Source organism: Hipposideros armiger, unplaced genomic scaffold, assembly GCF_001890085.2.
Source record: "Hipposideros armiger isolate ML-2016 unplaced genomic scaffold, ASM189008v1 scaffold_55, whole genome shotgun sequence".
Taxonomy (NCBI): domain Eukaryota; kingdom Metazoa; phylum Chordata; class Mammalia; order Chiroptera; family Hipposideridae; genus Hipposideros; species Hipposideros armiger.
In genome coordinates this window covers 4,095,265-4,110,371 of record NW_017731405.1, presented here as the reverse complement: position 1 = coordinate 4,110,371, position 15,107 = coordinate 4,095,265, and the positions used below count along the sequence as shown (strand labels likewise).

Below are 15,107 nucleotides of genomic sequence, written 5' to 3'. Positions count from 1 at the left end.
ATAACATAAGGTAATTTTTAAAAGTTGATAGTATCCCCCCAAATAAACCTTTTTATTAATTAGTTCAGGTGTACAAAACAATGTAATAAACATTTACACCCCTCACAAAGTGATAATCCCCCTCCCCCAATCTACTACCCCTCTGACATCGTATACAGCTGTTACAATTCCATTGTCTCTATTCCCTATGCTGTACTCCACATCCCATGACTATATGTATATTAAATTATAGATGACATTCAATATTATTTAGCTTCAGCTTCAGGTGTATAGCACAGTGGTCAGGTATCTACCCCATCCATGAAGTGGTCTCCCTAAAAAGACAAGTGCCCATTGACACCCTTACAAAATCTTTACAACATTATTGATTATATTCCCCAAAATGTCTTTCATATCCCCGTGGCAACATTGTGGCTATCAATTTGTGCTTTCTAATCCCCTCACCTTCTCCCTCATCTCCACCCCACTTCCCCATGTAGCAACCATCAGTTTTTCCTCTATATCTCTGAGACTATTTCTGTTTACTTTGCTCATTTATTCTGTTCTTTAGATCTCACATATAAGTGAGATCATATGGTATTTGTCTTTCTCCATCTGACTTATTTCACTTAGCATATGTCCCATATGCACTCCTATGTTCACTGCAGTGCTATTCATAATAGCCAAGACTTGGAAACAACCGAAATGCCCATTGGTAGACGACTGGATTAAGAAACTGTGGTACATTTACACAATGGAGTATTACTCGGCCATAAAGAAGAATGAAATCTCACCCCCAAATAAACCTAAAATAGCAAAACAATCTGCTTAGCTTCAGAATAAAACTTAAAATAGCTTATATTTTGGTAATTTAGTTTTTAAAACCCCAGAGAATAGCTAATTACATAACTTTTTACATTCCAGAAGAACTGAATTGACAGTTTAATGATTTTAAAATATTATAGCTCAAGTCTTATCATTATAGATTTCCACAGTTAAGATATCAACTCCATCATAAAAAATATTCAGTCAATATCAGCTTTATTTTTCCTTAATTCCAACATTAAAAAGTAAAAATAGCAGCTTTTTTCCCTCAATCAATTCCAACATAAAAATAGTCAATAGCTCTTTTTATTCCTTTCTAGAATAAAAGTGGTGAGAAATTTTTCTTCTATTTTCTTAAATATAATCTAATTATAACTATTTTATCATTCTACTTCTGTCCTTATAGTCCTTGCTGCTCCATTTAAAAAAATGTTCTTTTCAGGAATATCAACAACGTTAATGACAATTATTAGATATATTTCTTACACTTTTTTTTCTCTAAAGAAATATGGTAGAGGGGCTGGCCGAGTGGCTCAGTTGGTTAAGAGCGTGAGCTCTGAGCAACAGGGTCGCCAGTTGGATTCCCACATGGGCCAGTGAGCTGCGCCCGAGCTGGGCTGCCAACAGGTGGCAGGATTGCTCAGCTGGTGAGAGCACATGCTCCTAACAACAAGGTTATTATGGGATGGCGGGCTGGCCTTCCCCTCCCCGCAACTAAGACTGAACACGGCACCTTGAGCTAAGCAACTGCGAGCTGCCAACAGGCATCCAGGTGGTGACTGGACTTGGAGCTGAGCTAGCTGTGCCCTCCACAACTAAGACTGAAGGACAATTTGGTTGTTCCCTTTCCCCAACACTGTTCTCCTTCCCTAATAAAATCTTAAAAAAAAAAAAAGGTAGAAAAATAGCTTAAAAAATTTTAATATATGTGTGTGTATATGGAGAGGAAGATTTTTATTAATTGCTTAACAAATAAAAAAGGGAAAGAAGTTGGTTTCACACATTTTCAAACATAAAGGCAAGGCAATCGGAACAGCTCCTGCTCTGCTGTGGATAAGACCTCACAATATATAGCACAGACTAAAATCTTTTGTCTGTATTAAGTACTCAGGTTTTTCCTCCACCGGTTGCTTTCATTTAAAGAAAAACTAGTTAGAAGGTAACATTAAAAGTTATCCTCACAGGTGAGATAAAAACTTGTCCTATAAAATGGACAGGTCTAATAATGCGCCTTTTAAAGCCTATACTAAACTTTGTAGGAAAAAAAAAATCTATTTTAGAGTAAGCCTAGTCTTGTTTTTTAAAGATTTTTATTGGGGAATTGGGGGAAGGGTAACAGACAAGTTGCTGTTCTTTTGTTCTTCAGTCTAGTTGTGGAGGACGTTGCTTCACTGGCCCAAGTTGGCACCATCATTGCGCTCTTCCCGGGCGAGGCAGATCAGTCGCCGGCTTCTGGATGGCCGCTCACGGCGGCTGCTAGCCGCTCACGCTGGCTGCTGGCTACACACAGTAGCCCATGGCAACCCACTGCAGCAGGGGCTGCAGCCTACGCCATCGCTGGCGACTCACGGCAGCCCAGCTCCAGGTTGAGCTGTTGTTCAGTATCTTAGCTGTGGAGGGCAGTGTCACTGGCCCTCATATGTGGGATCCGAACCGGGGCCCTCTGACGTCCCAAGCCAGCTCTTAACCAACACGCCACTCGGCCGGCCTGAGCCTAGCCTTTATATATTATGAAATATACACTTAACTAAAATAAATATTGAAGAATTATATATTTAGAATATTTAAAGGTTAAAAAGTATTATTTAAAAATTAATCACTTTTGTGACAGATATGGCCTATGTGTCTCTGTTTCTAACATCAAAATATAACTTTATACCTCATAATCTGGTCCTCCAAAGTGGGATTTTTTCTTAAGTTCTGTCACAGCATTTTTATATGCTTCCTCTAGTCTTCTTCTTTTTTCAGCTTCCTATTTTTAAAAGAAAGCAAGTGAAAAATTTATCATTTGAAGTGGGGATTTTCTCTGCATTTCACCAAAATTTTACTATTTGGCCAAAAAATAACTCCACTCCTATGAAAAATGAGTATTATTATGCCCAAGAAAACACTTTTTTCTAGGCTACATATTACACACAAGCTACCATTTTAATCACCACTAAGATCACCTAATAGGTAGATTATGTATTTCAATGAATTCAGTAACTATCAAAGTAGCTACATGTTTAAAAAGATAAATTAGTACCAGAGAAATGCCTACAATATATTCATGTGCTTGTTTCCCCCCAATAAAAGCAATATTTATTTTGTTATAAAGAAAGAAATATAATGGATCCCAGGAAGAAAATAATTAAATAAATGGAATTAATGAATGCTAAAATAATTCTAAGAAAGATACATTTTTTATACTTTCCTATTGCTGGTTAGAACTATTTTAGAACTGAAAAAGAGCTTAGATTTCTACTTTAGCCCTCTCCTTTTATAGACAGTGTCTACAACTCTATAAGGTTAAAAAAAGCCCAAGGTCAACACTTAAAAGAAAAAGGCTGGCCAATCTCAAACTTATTTCTATAATGGGGTGCACTGCATCAAATCTGATACTGAAGTCCAACAATCTTATAAAGAACAGAATGGCTTAGTTCAAATGCTTTACCTTAAATATTTAAGGCCTAAAAAGTCTACACTGAACTCATACAAAGCTAACTATTTCCAAATACCCTGTTTGAAATAAAACTAGTGCATCTCAATGAATCAGTTCATTAGATCCAACGATTAAATGCTTTTTGTATACTCAAGAGAAAAATGGGACTACAGACCCGCCAGAATGGCTAAAAATTAAAAAACAAAACAAAATAAACACACATAAAAAACTGACAGTACCAAGTGTTGTCAAAGATGAAGAGCAACTGGAGTTCTTACCAATTGCTAGTGGGAGTTTAAACTGATATAACCACTTTAGAAAATTATTTGCCAATATCCACTAAAACTAAGCACGTGCCCCATGAATCAACAATTGTATTCCTAGGGATATGCCCAAGAGAAATGAGTGCATATGTACAAGATATGTACAAGAATGTTCACAGCAACTTTATTCACAATAGCCAAATACAAAAACCTAAATGTGCATCAACAGGAAAAGCAGATAATGAAATTGAAGTCATACAATGAAATACTATACAATAAAAAAGAATAAACTACCACTAAATGTAACAACATGAATAAATCTCACGGTCAACGTTGAGGGGGAAATAAAAGACAGACACAAGAGTATACATTGTATGATTCCATTTATATGATGTCCAAGAACAGACAAAACTAATCTGTGATCCTGTAAGTTGGAATGGTGGTCACCTCTTAAGGTGATGGCATGATTAGGCAGGGGACTGAGGGTACCTTTTAGGGTGCTACAGAAATTCTGTATCTCAATCTGAGTGGTGGTTACAGGGGCATATACAAATATACAAAAATCATCAAGCAGTACACTTAAGGTTGGTGCATTTCACTGTATGTATTAACATACTTTAAAAAAATGAACAAAAACACACAGCACAGCAATATTATTAAAAAGACTTAGGGGGAAGTGAAAAAGCATGTGAAATTACACACATGTGAGTCTATTATTATAAGCAAATATCTTAAATGAATAGATTTTTTTCAGGCAGTGTGGTTAGATATGACAAAAGATATCTTTAGTGAAGGATAAAAAGACTAAAGACCAAAAGTTTTAAATAAGCTAGTTGGGATGAGTTGAATGATTCTCTTGAACCATCAGTCTAATAGATTTAAAGGGTTGTCCTGTTTCCTCATTACATTACTTTTTTGTGTGCACAAGGAATCTTCTAAAAATTCAATTTGATACACACTGGTATAGAACTGAAATCTATGAATATAGAGTAGTTTGACTCTAGAACAATAATGAAATGTTTATATCTTAAATGAATGTTATCTTTGCCTGTTTTCAAAGAATACATATTGATTGCTAGGCAATAGGGCTTACTGTTACCTGCACTTGAGAATTCTGAATGATTCTCTTTTCTTCTAAACAGAGGGATCTTCTTAAATACACAGTGATATTCAAATCCTATGGCCATACTGCCATTACATCAGTGATGACACTGCTTTCCTTAGTGTCCTGCTCAAACTGATAAGACCTTAAAAAACTGTAATATGACTCACTTATGAATGAGAAGATTCTGGCTGATGTCTGGCCTAGTATCCAGAGCTGAAATCTAGGAGAGTCAAATTCTTCTAACTCTACTACTTAATACTTCTGGACAAGTCTCTGGGCCTCAGTTCCTTCTATAAAATGATGGCACTGGACTAGAACTAAATTCTCTAATGTATTTTTCGGTTCTAACATTTTACTATTTTACAGACGTTGAATAATAAACAGAAGTTTTCCTACTAAACAAATTCACTAAGCCATACTTCACACTAGAAACTAAAGATTCATACTGTAATATTATTATCAGTACTGCAGTTTAAACAAAGGTCAGAAAAGGTGAACAGGAAACAAATGATCAAAGAACAGCATAATGTATAAATGCAATAAGTTAACGTTTAACTTTATAAATTGGTGTTTACGTTATTAATAGTTCATACAACTTAAATTCAGTTTCACACATCACACAATAAAGCTAGGTAATGTTAAATGGCTTATCACTTCTATTCCAAAACATTACTATTAACATTACAAAAATTTTTATATTAAAATCTATCAGGAATGCATACTGTACAGTAACTGAATACTTAACTGGTAATCTCATTAGGAAAACCAGTTTAAGATGCTCACAAAGTTTCAGAGGAGTAGTACACATGCTACTTCTGTCATCACCAATGGATTTTTCCATAAAAAGTTAGTATGGTTTAAATGTTCAATCCATTTAAATAAAATATGATTAGTTTTTAAAAGGAAGAAAAAGCAGTCTTACCCTATCCAGTCTCTTTTGCCAGTTGTCTTCACGTTTTACCATTAGTTCAATACAATGAGAAAGTGTAGCAAGGATTCCAGCAGTAGTTGCTTTAAAAGTTATTGCTTCCCCTTTAAAGTCTATACCATTAATTCCTTTCGGTGTTACCTGTGGAAATACTGAAAAAGAAAGTTATCCACTGAAAATCTTTCTAATGAAGGAATAATTATTCACCACAACTTAAAAAAATGTTCAGAAAATTAGTAAGTCAGAGCTGCCTTTTGGAATATTAATTTCCCTCCTGTTGACCAACGTTTAAAAATTTTCATCCATACTCTATAAGCAAAGAAGCTTGTGGCACTATATGCACTTTCAAGTTCTTTTTTCTGGATTCTATTTCCTGAAATCTATTTGCAGTGCTATATATCCAGTGAATTATGTGGTAGGAGTAGTAATACTATAACAGTAATACTCTGACAGCTTAGAGAAGGAGCCTAATTATGGCAAGAACTACATTACATTTTGAGAAACCTAGAATTTAAAAAATATCCGCAGAATTGAATAAAATAACTGCAGAACTGCATAAGGCAATATAAAAATTTTAAATAAATGTCCAAATTTTAATTCCAGGGCCAATGTACACATTACATAGTTCTTATGTTTACATTTTATAATATTAATTAGAGTTAGCCTTTGAATGAAATAAAAAATCTTAAAACTCACAAGATGCAAACAAGAGAACATGACATCTTATACTATTAGCTAGTAAGAAACCAATGCAATAGAACTCTTATAAATAATATTTTTAACTTTAAAAACTCCTATGTAGCTATGACAGCAAAGGTACAATCCATAAAAGAACAAATAATAAACTTCATCAAAATTTAGAATTTCTGCTCCTGAAGGCATGATTAAAAGAATGAAAATTGCAGTTATATGGGATGAATAAGATCTATCAATATATAGCATGATGACTATAGTTAGTAATACTGTACTGAATACTAGAAATTTGCTAAGACAGATTTCAGATGCTCTTATCACACACACACAAAATGGTAACTATGTGAGGAGATGATGTTAATTATTTGACCACAGTAATAATTTTACTATGTATATCAAATCATGTCGTACACCTTAAATATATATGATTTCTATTCTTAAAAAAAACTTTTCAAGAGTGAAAAGACAAGCCACACACTGGGAGAAAATCTTTGTAAAGCATATATCTGGATAAAGAACTTGTATCCTTTATAAATATATATACTATATATCAATATAGAATATTTTATATAGCATATTCTATGCTACAGTATAGAATATATATTATAATTCCCAAACTCAAAAATAAGAAAATATATAACCCAATAAAAAAATTGGACAAAAGATCTGCATACATACTTCACCAGAAAGCACATGCAAAGATGCTCAATACCATTAATTATCAGGAAAATGCAAATTAAAAACCATAGTGAGATACCACTACACATCTATTAGAAGACTAAAATTTAAAAAGACTGACCATGCCAAAGGTTGGTCGTTGGGATGTGGGGAATTGGGACTCTCATATATGGCTGGTGAAATACAGTTTGGCAGTTTTTATAGAAGTTAAACATACTTCTACCATACGATTAGCTATTCCATTCCTAAGTATATATTTACCTCAAAGAAATAAAGCATATGTCCATAAAAAGACTTGCACATGAATGTTCACAGCAGCATTATTTGTAATAGCCAAAAAATACAAACAAACCAAATGTCCACCAACAGGTGAGTAGATACACAAATTGTGATGTTATAAACACAAGGGAATACTACTCAGCACTGAAAATAAATCAAATACTAATACATGTGATAACAATGATAAATCTCAAAAACCCCACAAACTGTGTAAGTCCATTTATATTAAATTCTAGAAAATGCAAATTAATCCATAGTAACAGAAATGAGATCAGTGGTTATTTGGGAAGTAGGAGAAGGATGACAAAGGGGATGGAGGAAACTTTTGAGGGTGATAGATATGATAATGATTTTGATTGTGGTGATAACACCATGATACATCAAAACTTACCAAGCTGCACACTTTAATGTGTACAGTGTATTGTATGTTAATTATCTCAATAAAGCTGTTAAAAATATTTGTTTTCTGAAAATCCTTTCTATCATTGTAACTTCTATATTTTCTATCAAGCTTACCAAAATTGTAATTTATAGTTTTTATTAATAATCAACTTAGAAATTAAGTCATCTATGTCCTATATAAAAGAAAGTGTACACCTGTAATAATGGGTCCTCCGGGCTAAATTTATAGACGTAAGAGTCAGATGAAACAGCAACAATAAATGTCTTTGAAAAAACTCTACTGCACTTAATACTTTTGGAAGCAGCCACCTGAAATCCTTTTCAGAACAATACAGGGGTTATGTAACAGATTTTTGAGCTTTCAAACAGCTGATATTTTCAACATGTGTTTAGTGTCTCACACATAGTAAGGTCTCTGAAATAAATTTCTCTCATGTTACATCTGTTAGGAAATAAAGTCATGAAGATAAAACCTCATCTTAATTTGTCACCCATTGGGTTCCTCTAAGTATTGGTTATTTTGATTTTTGTTCCAAGTCTCTTATACCTTTTATTTAAAAATTACATTGATCCTGATGGAAAAACTTAAGCAAAACCCCAAAGTACTTGACAGTTTTAGATGAGCATAGTTATCTAAATGTCTCAGCTGAGAACAAGGAAAGACTATCTTAAAGAGACAAGGTGACATGCTTTAGTTACCTCTAGGGAAATGACACACTGTAATAAAAGGAGTTGAAAATATGTGAATGTAACCATGCAATATGAAGGGCAGAAACTGAATAAATTACAAAATAACCTATAAATCTAGATTGTAAGTGCTCAGGCTCCAAAGATTATCATTCAGATTTATACTTTTCAGTTGACCTCTGACTTTATGTACTTCAAAAACCTTTTTTTTTTTTTTTTTAAAGATTTTATTGGGGAATTGGGGGAGAACAGCTGTGGGGAATTGGGGTAAGGGGAACAGACAAGTTGCTGTTGTTTTGTTCTTTAGTCTAGTTGTAGAGGACGTTGCTTCACTGGCCCAAGTTGGCACCATCATTGTGCTCTTCCTCGGCGAGACAGATCAGTCGCCGGCTTCTGGACGGCCACTCACGGCGGCTGCTGGCCGCTCATGCTGGCTGCTGGCTACACATGGTAGCTTATGGCAGCCCACAGCAGCCCAGCTCCAGGTTGAGCTGTTGTTCAGCATCTTAGCTGTAGAGGGCAGTGTCACTGGCCCTCATATGTGGGATCCGAACCGGGGCCCTCTGCCATCCCAAGCCAGTTCTTAACCAACGCGCCACTCGGTCAGCCCTCAAAAATCTTTTAAAGGTACTAAGAATCAAGGAACCTGTAAGTTAACATTAACAATGTCAAATATAAAAACAAATGCTGACAGAAGCCAAGAGATTTGTAATCCCTTCATTTCATTAAGACTTTCAAACACACTATTTTGAATAGTAGGCAACTAAGGGGGGAAACCTGTTTCTGTGGTGACTTTTTCCTTTCTGTACATGAATTATTCCAAATGTGCCCACATAGACACATAGGGGCAGAAAAAAACAGTGGACAAGTCCTTTTGAACACACAGGATGGCAACTTTATTTAAAACTCTCCTCTCCTGTCTACTATGACGAAGAAGAAACATGGTAATGACTATGACCCTGATATCAATTATACTAAGGTCAACAATCACTTGGTTTGGGACTACCAGTCTATTACAGGTAAGATTATTCTAATAAAATAAGATATAGTTGGCTAAAATACTAAATTAAAAATATTCTCACAAGAAAAATCTGTGAGCTAAAAGGGGATATGAAGTATTGGGTTGTCGGAAAAGTCATGACGTATTTTTTCTATGTTTTTCGTTGCAAAAATGCGCCATGACTTTTCCAACAACCCAATAATTTGTGGTCCAAATTCTTTTTTTAGACAATTAAAACAATTTTTTAAAATTATTTTTTAGACAATTAATATATAAACATGTGCACCCAAACTATGTGGGGGAGAAGGACAGGATAGTACATGGTTCCTTGAGTAATGCATGTTCCATTAACACTGAATTTCCTCTCCGTGATTTTCATTAAGAGTATACCTTGATTTGATAGATTAGTTAACACTTATCGTTATTATTTTATATAGTAGATGACATGACAAAATATTCTTGTATATTACTTATGAAACAGGACTAGATTTAGAAAATTGGTCATAAAATATAGTTAGAAATATAATTAAATGGGAACTGGAAAATAAATATAAAAATCCACAAGTGATCATTTTCAACGTTTAATAAAGATTTAAAAATAGGGAATTTTTTACTTTAGATTGGTTAAATCTGAGCCAGAGGCCAAAAATCTAACAGTATTAAATCAGCTTATTTTTTGTCTTTAAGTAACAGCTTGAGATATAATCCACATACCATAAAACTGACTCATTTGACATGTGCAAGTATATGGGTTTTAATACATTCATAGATTTGTACAAGCATCACCACAATCAACGTTAAAATATTTTGAGGAACCATCCCTAAAAATCCCATGCACAGCCACTTCCCATCTTCCCCAATCCTATCCTCACCCACCTCCAGCCCTAGACAACCACTAATCTGTTTTCTGCCTCTATGATTTGCCTCTGAATATTTCAAATGAATGGACAATAAGTGGTCTTTTGTGACTGGCTTCTCCCACTTAGCATATTTTCAAGGTTCATCCATGTTATAGCAGATATCAGTACATTATTCTTATACATGGCCAAAAAATGTTCCATTTTATGCTTATATCACATTTCCATTCATTAGTACATGAACAATTTGGGTTATTTCCACTTTTTGACTGTTATGAATGATGCTGTAATGAACATTTAGATACAAGTTTTTACATGGATGTATGTTTTCATTTCTCCTGAATATCTAGCAGTGGAATTGCTAGGTTAAATGGTAACTCTGTTTAACCTGATGAGGAACTACAAAACTGTTTTTCAAAGCAGCTGCACAATTTTACATACTCACCAGCAGTGTATGAAAGGGTTCTAATTTCTCCACATCCTCACCAACACTTGTTACTGTTATTTCTCTTCCTGATTATAGCTAGCCTAGTGAGTGTGAAGTGGTATCTCGTTATAGTTTTGTATAATGAGATTTGTATAACTGGCCATTTGTATATCTTTGGAGAAATGTCTATTCAGATACTTTGCCCATTTTTAAATTGAGATATTGGTCTATTATATATTTGTAAGCATTCTTTCATGTTTTAGATACAAATCCTTTATCAGATATACGAGTATAATTGGCAAATGTTTTCTCCCATTTTATGGATTATCTTCTCCGTTTTTTTCTTTTTACTTCTACTTTTGTTTTCATATCTAAGAAGGCTTTGCCTTACCCAAGCTCATTAAGATTTACTCCTATATTTCTTCTAAGATCTTTATAGTTTTAGCTCTTTGATTTATTTTGAGTTAATTTTGTATTTGGTGTGAAGTAGGGGTTCAACTTCATTCTGTTCCATATGGATATCCAGCTGCCCAGCATTACTTGTTGAAAAGACTATTTTTTCTCATGGAATTGTCCTAGCACTCTTGTGAAAAACTGATTTACTGTAAATGTAAAGTTTTATTTCTGGACTCTCAATTCTATTACACTGATCTTTATGTCTCTCCTTATGACAGTAACACACTTCATGGTTACTTTTATAGTAAGTTATGAAATCATAAGTGTAAGTCTTCCTACTTTGTTCTTTTTCAAGACCGTTTTAAGCTATTCTGGGTCATCTGCTTTTCCATACAAGTATAAGGTCCATTTCTGCAAAAAACCTACCTGGATTTTGGTAAGGACTGCATTGAATCTATGTAGGTCAATCTGGAGAATACTGAATTCTTAACAATATTCAGTCTTCCAATCCATGAATATGGGATATCTTTACATTTACTTAGGTCTTCTTTAATATTTTCATAATGCTTTATAGTCTTCAGGTTATAAAGTTTGTGCTTCTTTTGTTAAATTTATTCCTAAGTATTCAACCCTTGATGCTATTATAACTGAAATTGGTTACTTAATTTTATTTTTACATTGTTCATTGCTAGAGTATAAAAACACAGTTGGCAAGAATGGACATGCTTGTCTTGTTCCTGACCTTAGGGGGAAAGCATTCACTCTTTTACCACTAAGTGTGATGTTAATTGTGAGTTTTCACTGATACTTTTTATCAGGGTGTCCATTCCTAGGTGTATCATGAAAGGGCTTGAGATTCTGTGAGATCATCTTCAGAATCTACTGAGATGACAACTGGTTTTGGCTTGTATTCTGTTGATATGATTATTACATTAATTGATTTTCTAACATTAAACTAACCTCACATTCTGCGATAAATTGCATCTGGTCATAATGTATAACCCTTTTTATATGTTGCTAGATTTAGTTTGCCAGTACTTTATTGAGGATTTGTATGTATATTCATAAAAGATACGGATCTGCAGTTTTCTTTTCTTGTGATATCTTTGTCTGGTTTTGGTATCAAGATAAAACTTGCCTCCTATTCTATTTTTGGAAAGAATTTGTGAAAGACTGGTATTAATTCTTCTTTAAATGTTTGGTAGAATTCATCAGTGAAGCCATCTGAACCTGGGCTTTTCTTTACTACTAATAGCTTCTATTTATTATTGGTCTATTTCCATTTTCTATGTCTTATTGAATCAGTTTCAACAGTTTTAGGACTTTTGCCCATTTCATCTCAGTTATCAAATTTGCTGGCATCCATTTGTTCATACCATTCTCCTATAACCCTTTTTATTTCTATATAGTCAGTAGTAATGTCCTTCCTTTCATTTCTGATTTTAGTAATTTGAGTCTCCTCAGTTTTTTTTTCTTGATCAGTTTAGTTAAAGGTTTATTAGTATTATCTTTTCAAAGAACCAACTTGTAATTTCATTGATTTTCTGTATTGCTTTTTGATTCTTTATTTTCTAATAAAGGTGTTCTACTGATAGATATAAATTTCCCTCTAAGTATGCGTTAACTGCAGTTCACAAATTTTGGAGTGTTGTATTTTTCCTTTCCTTCACCTCATAGTATTTTCTAATTTCCTTCGTAATTTCTTCTTTGATCCACTGGTTATTTATGAGTGTGTTAATTTCTACATATTTGTGAATTTTGCAAATCTGTTATTGATTTCTAATTTCAGTCCACTGTGGTGGAAGGACATATTTTGTATGATTTCAATCCTTTTAAATTAATTAAAGATTGTTTTATGACCAAGCATAAGGTCTATCCTGAAGAAGGTTCCGTGTGCAATTGAGAAGAATACATATTTTCCTATTGTTGGGTGGAGTGTTCTGTAGATGTCTACTAGGTCTGTTTGTTTATACTATTCAAGTATTTTATTTCCTTGTTATCTTTTTACTTGTTCTAGCCATTACCAAAAGTTGAGTACTGAAGTCTCAAATTATTACTATTGAATTGGCATTGTCTTTTTCTCTCCTCAATTTGTTAGTTTTTGCTTCATATATTTTGGGACTTTGTGTTACATGCAAGTATGTGTGTAATTATTATTGCTTTCTGATAGATTGACCCTTTTATCACCATAAAATCTCCCCTTCTGTCTCTAGTAATATAAATTAAAGTGGTATAAAATATAATAACAGAAGAAAATTTACATTAGAGGTAGATAAGAACTTTGTTCACAGAAGACTGAGGAAACAGTCCTTTCACCATGATCTAGAACGCTGAGATTTTTAACTAAGAAAGGTGTTTTCTTATTAAAAAATTTCTCTGATCTAATCTTCAAATTACTTTAATTACCTTTCTTCTCAGCTTAGACTCTCTCGAAGTTTTACTCTTGCTCTAGTCTAGTCTTCACTGCCGCCACCCCAATCCTATTCTTATAATACTATTTACTAGCAGGTTGGCAAGCTATTTCTAAATTTTTAAAACTTTAACATACTCACTATCACAATATGTTATGTAAACCTAATCTTTAATGACAGCCCTAGTGGTGAGGCTTACTACAATTTTTTGAAGATGCCACTAAGACCTAGCACAAAGACCCTGTCAGTATTTGAGAGATGAATGACATACTCTAATCACAGACTACCCTAATCACAAATTGTACCAGATTTAAAGACTTCATGTTCAGCTTATATTACCAGGTTATAAACAATAATTCTAACTAACTTATTTCTAGAGGTTAGGCATAGGAAGTTACTTTCCATCTATGGTGATTAACAAGAGTTAATTTTTATCAACACTAAAAAAGAAATTTTTTAGGCAGTGAATTCCACAAGCGTACTTAAAACATGACCCACGATTTAAAAAATTATGGAGACATCGTGTGTAGGATATTTCTCTAAATGACAGTAACAACCCTGTATTGTAGTGCTTGGATTTGAGTCTCTTTTCAAGAGATGTTGGAGGCTTTCCTCAAATGTCTGAAGATCTGGCTAACTATTCACATTTAAGAGTTAGGTAGTGGAAACACTGTATGTACCAGTAGGGCTTTTAAACTAGTGGACTTCATCAAAGGATGATCTGATAGTAAGACAGCTTTTTCATGGTGGGCCCTCGAAAATCTTTATTTATAGGTCTTTGTTTCTCTGTGTCTTTCAGTGTCTCCAGAGTTACCTTCTAATTCTGTATGAGAAAATCTATGTCTGGTTGATAGGTATTCAGGAAACAGAGTAAGAAGAAGGAGCTGGGGGATTGCATCTTTCAGTATATAAACTTTCATAGTCCCTGGCTCCCAGAGTTCTTGGAGATAAAAAGAATAGTGAGACTCTTAGATTTCAATAATCAGTGTGTAAATTTTATTGGTAAGTCAATACACCTATATTTTTGCTGTGCTGGGTATTCCTGAATCTAGAACTCTCCAGTTCAATTTCTATAGAAAATAAGCTTCCATTCTCTTTTGAGGAATGTAGGTGTGGTAGCTGAGTGTATATGGAAGATTGGACCTGTAAGTTTTACAATTTCTTTCAATAATTTCCCCAATATTCAAATAAAGTATTTTTTGTGAAATTTTTTTTCTATTAAAGCACACTATTCATTGTGAAATTAAACTGTAACAAAGAGAACTTTCCCAAAATAAGCCTTTTAATTCCATAAAGATATATAAATCTAGATGATAAGATTCAACATTTCAGTCCCAAGTTATAAGGACAACTTTGTAATAAGAAGCTAGTATTTTGCAAGATTGGAGAGGGGTGGATTATAAGAAAAAGTAGAGTGGCCGGCCAAGTGGCACGTTGGTTAAGAGCTGGCTTAGGATGCCAGAGGGCCCCGGTTCGGATCCCACATATGAGGGCCAGTGACACTGCCCTCTACAGCTAAGATGCTGAACAACAGCT

At 34.0% G+C, this 15,107-nt stretch overlaps 1 protein-coding gene across 3 annotated transcripts in view; it reads right to left on the bottom strand.

The window, feature by feature from the left end:
- CERT1 (ceramide transporter 1) overlaps nt 1-15,107 on the bottom strand; it is a 102,945-nt gene that overhangs the window by 33,702 nt on the left and 54,136 nt on the right. For all 3 annotated transcript variants that reach the window (XM_019641038.1, XM_019641036.1, XM_019641037.1), the window contains 2 exons: nt 5,736-5,893; nt 2,684-2,776 (listed from right to left, as the gene is read on the bottom strand). In XM_019641038.1, the coding sequence (XP_019496583.1) occupies nt 2,684-2,776; nt 5,736-5,893 (251 nt within the window). The remainder of the gene's footprint in view (nt 1-2,683; nt 2,777-5,735; nt 5,894-15,107) is intronic.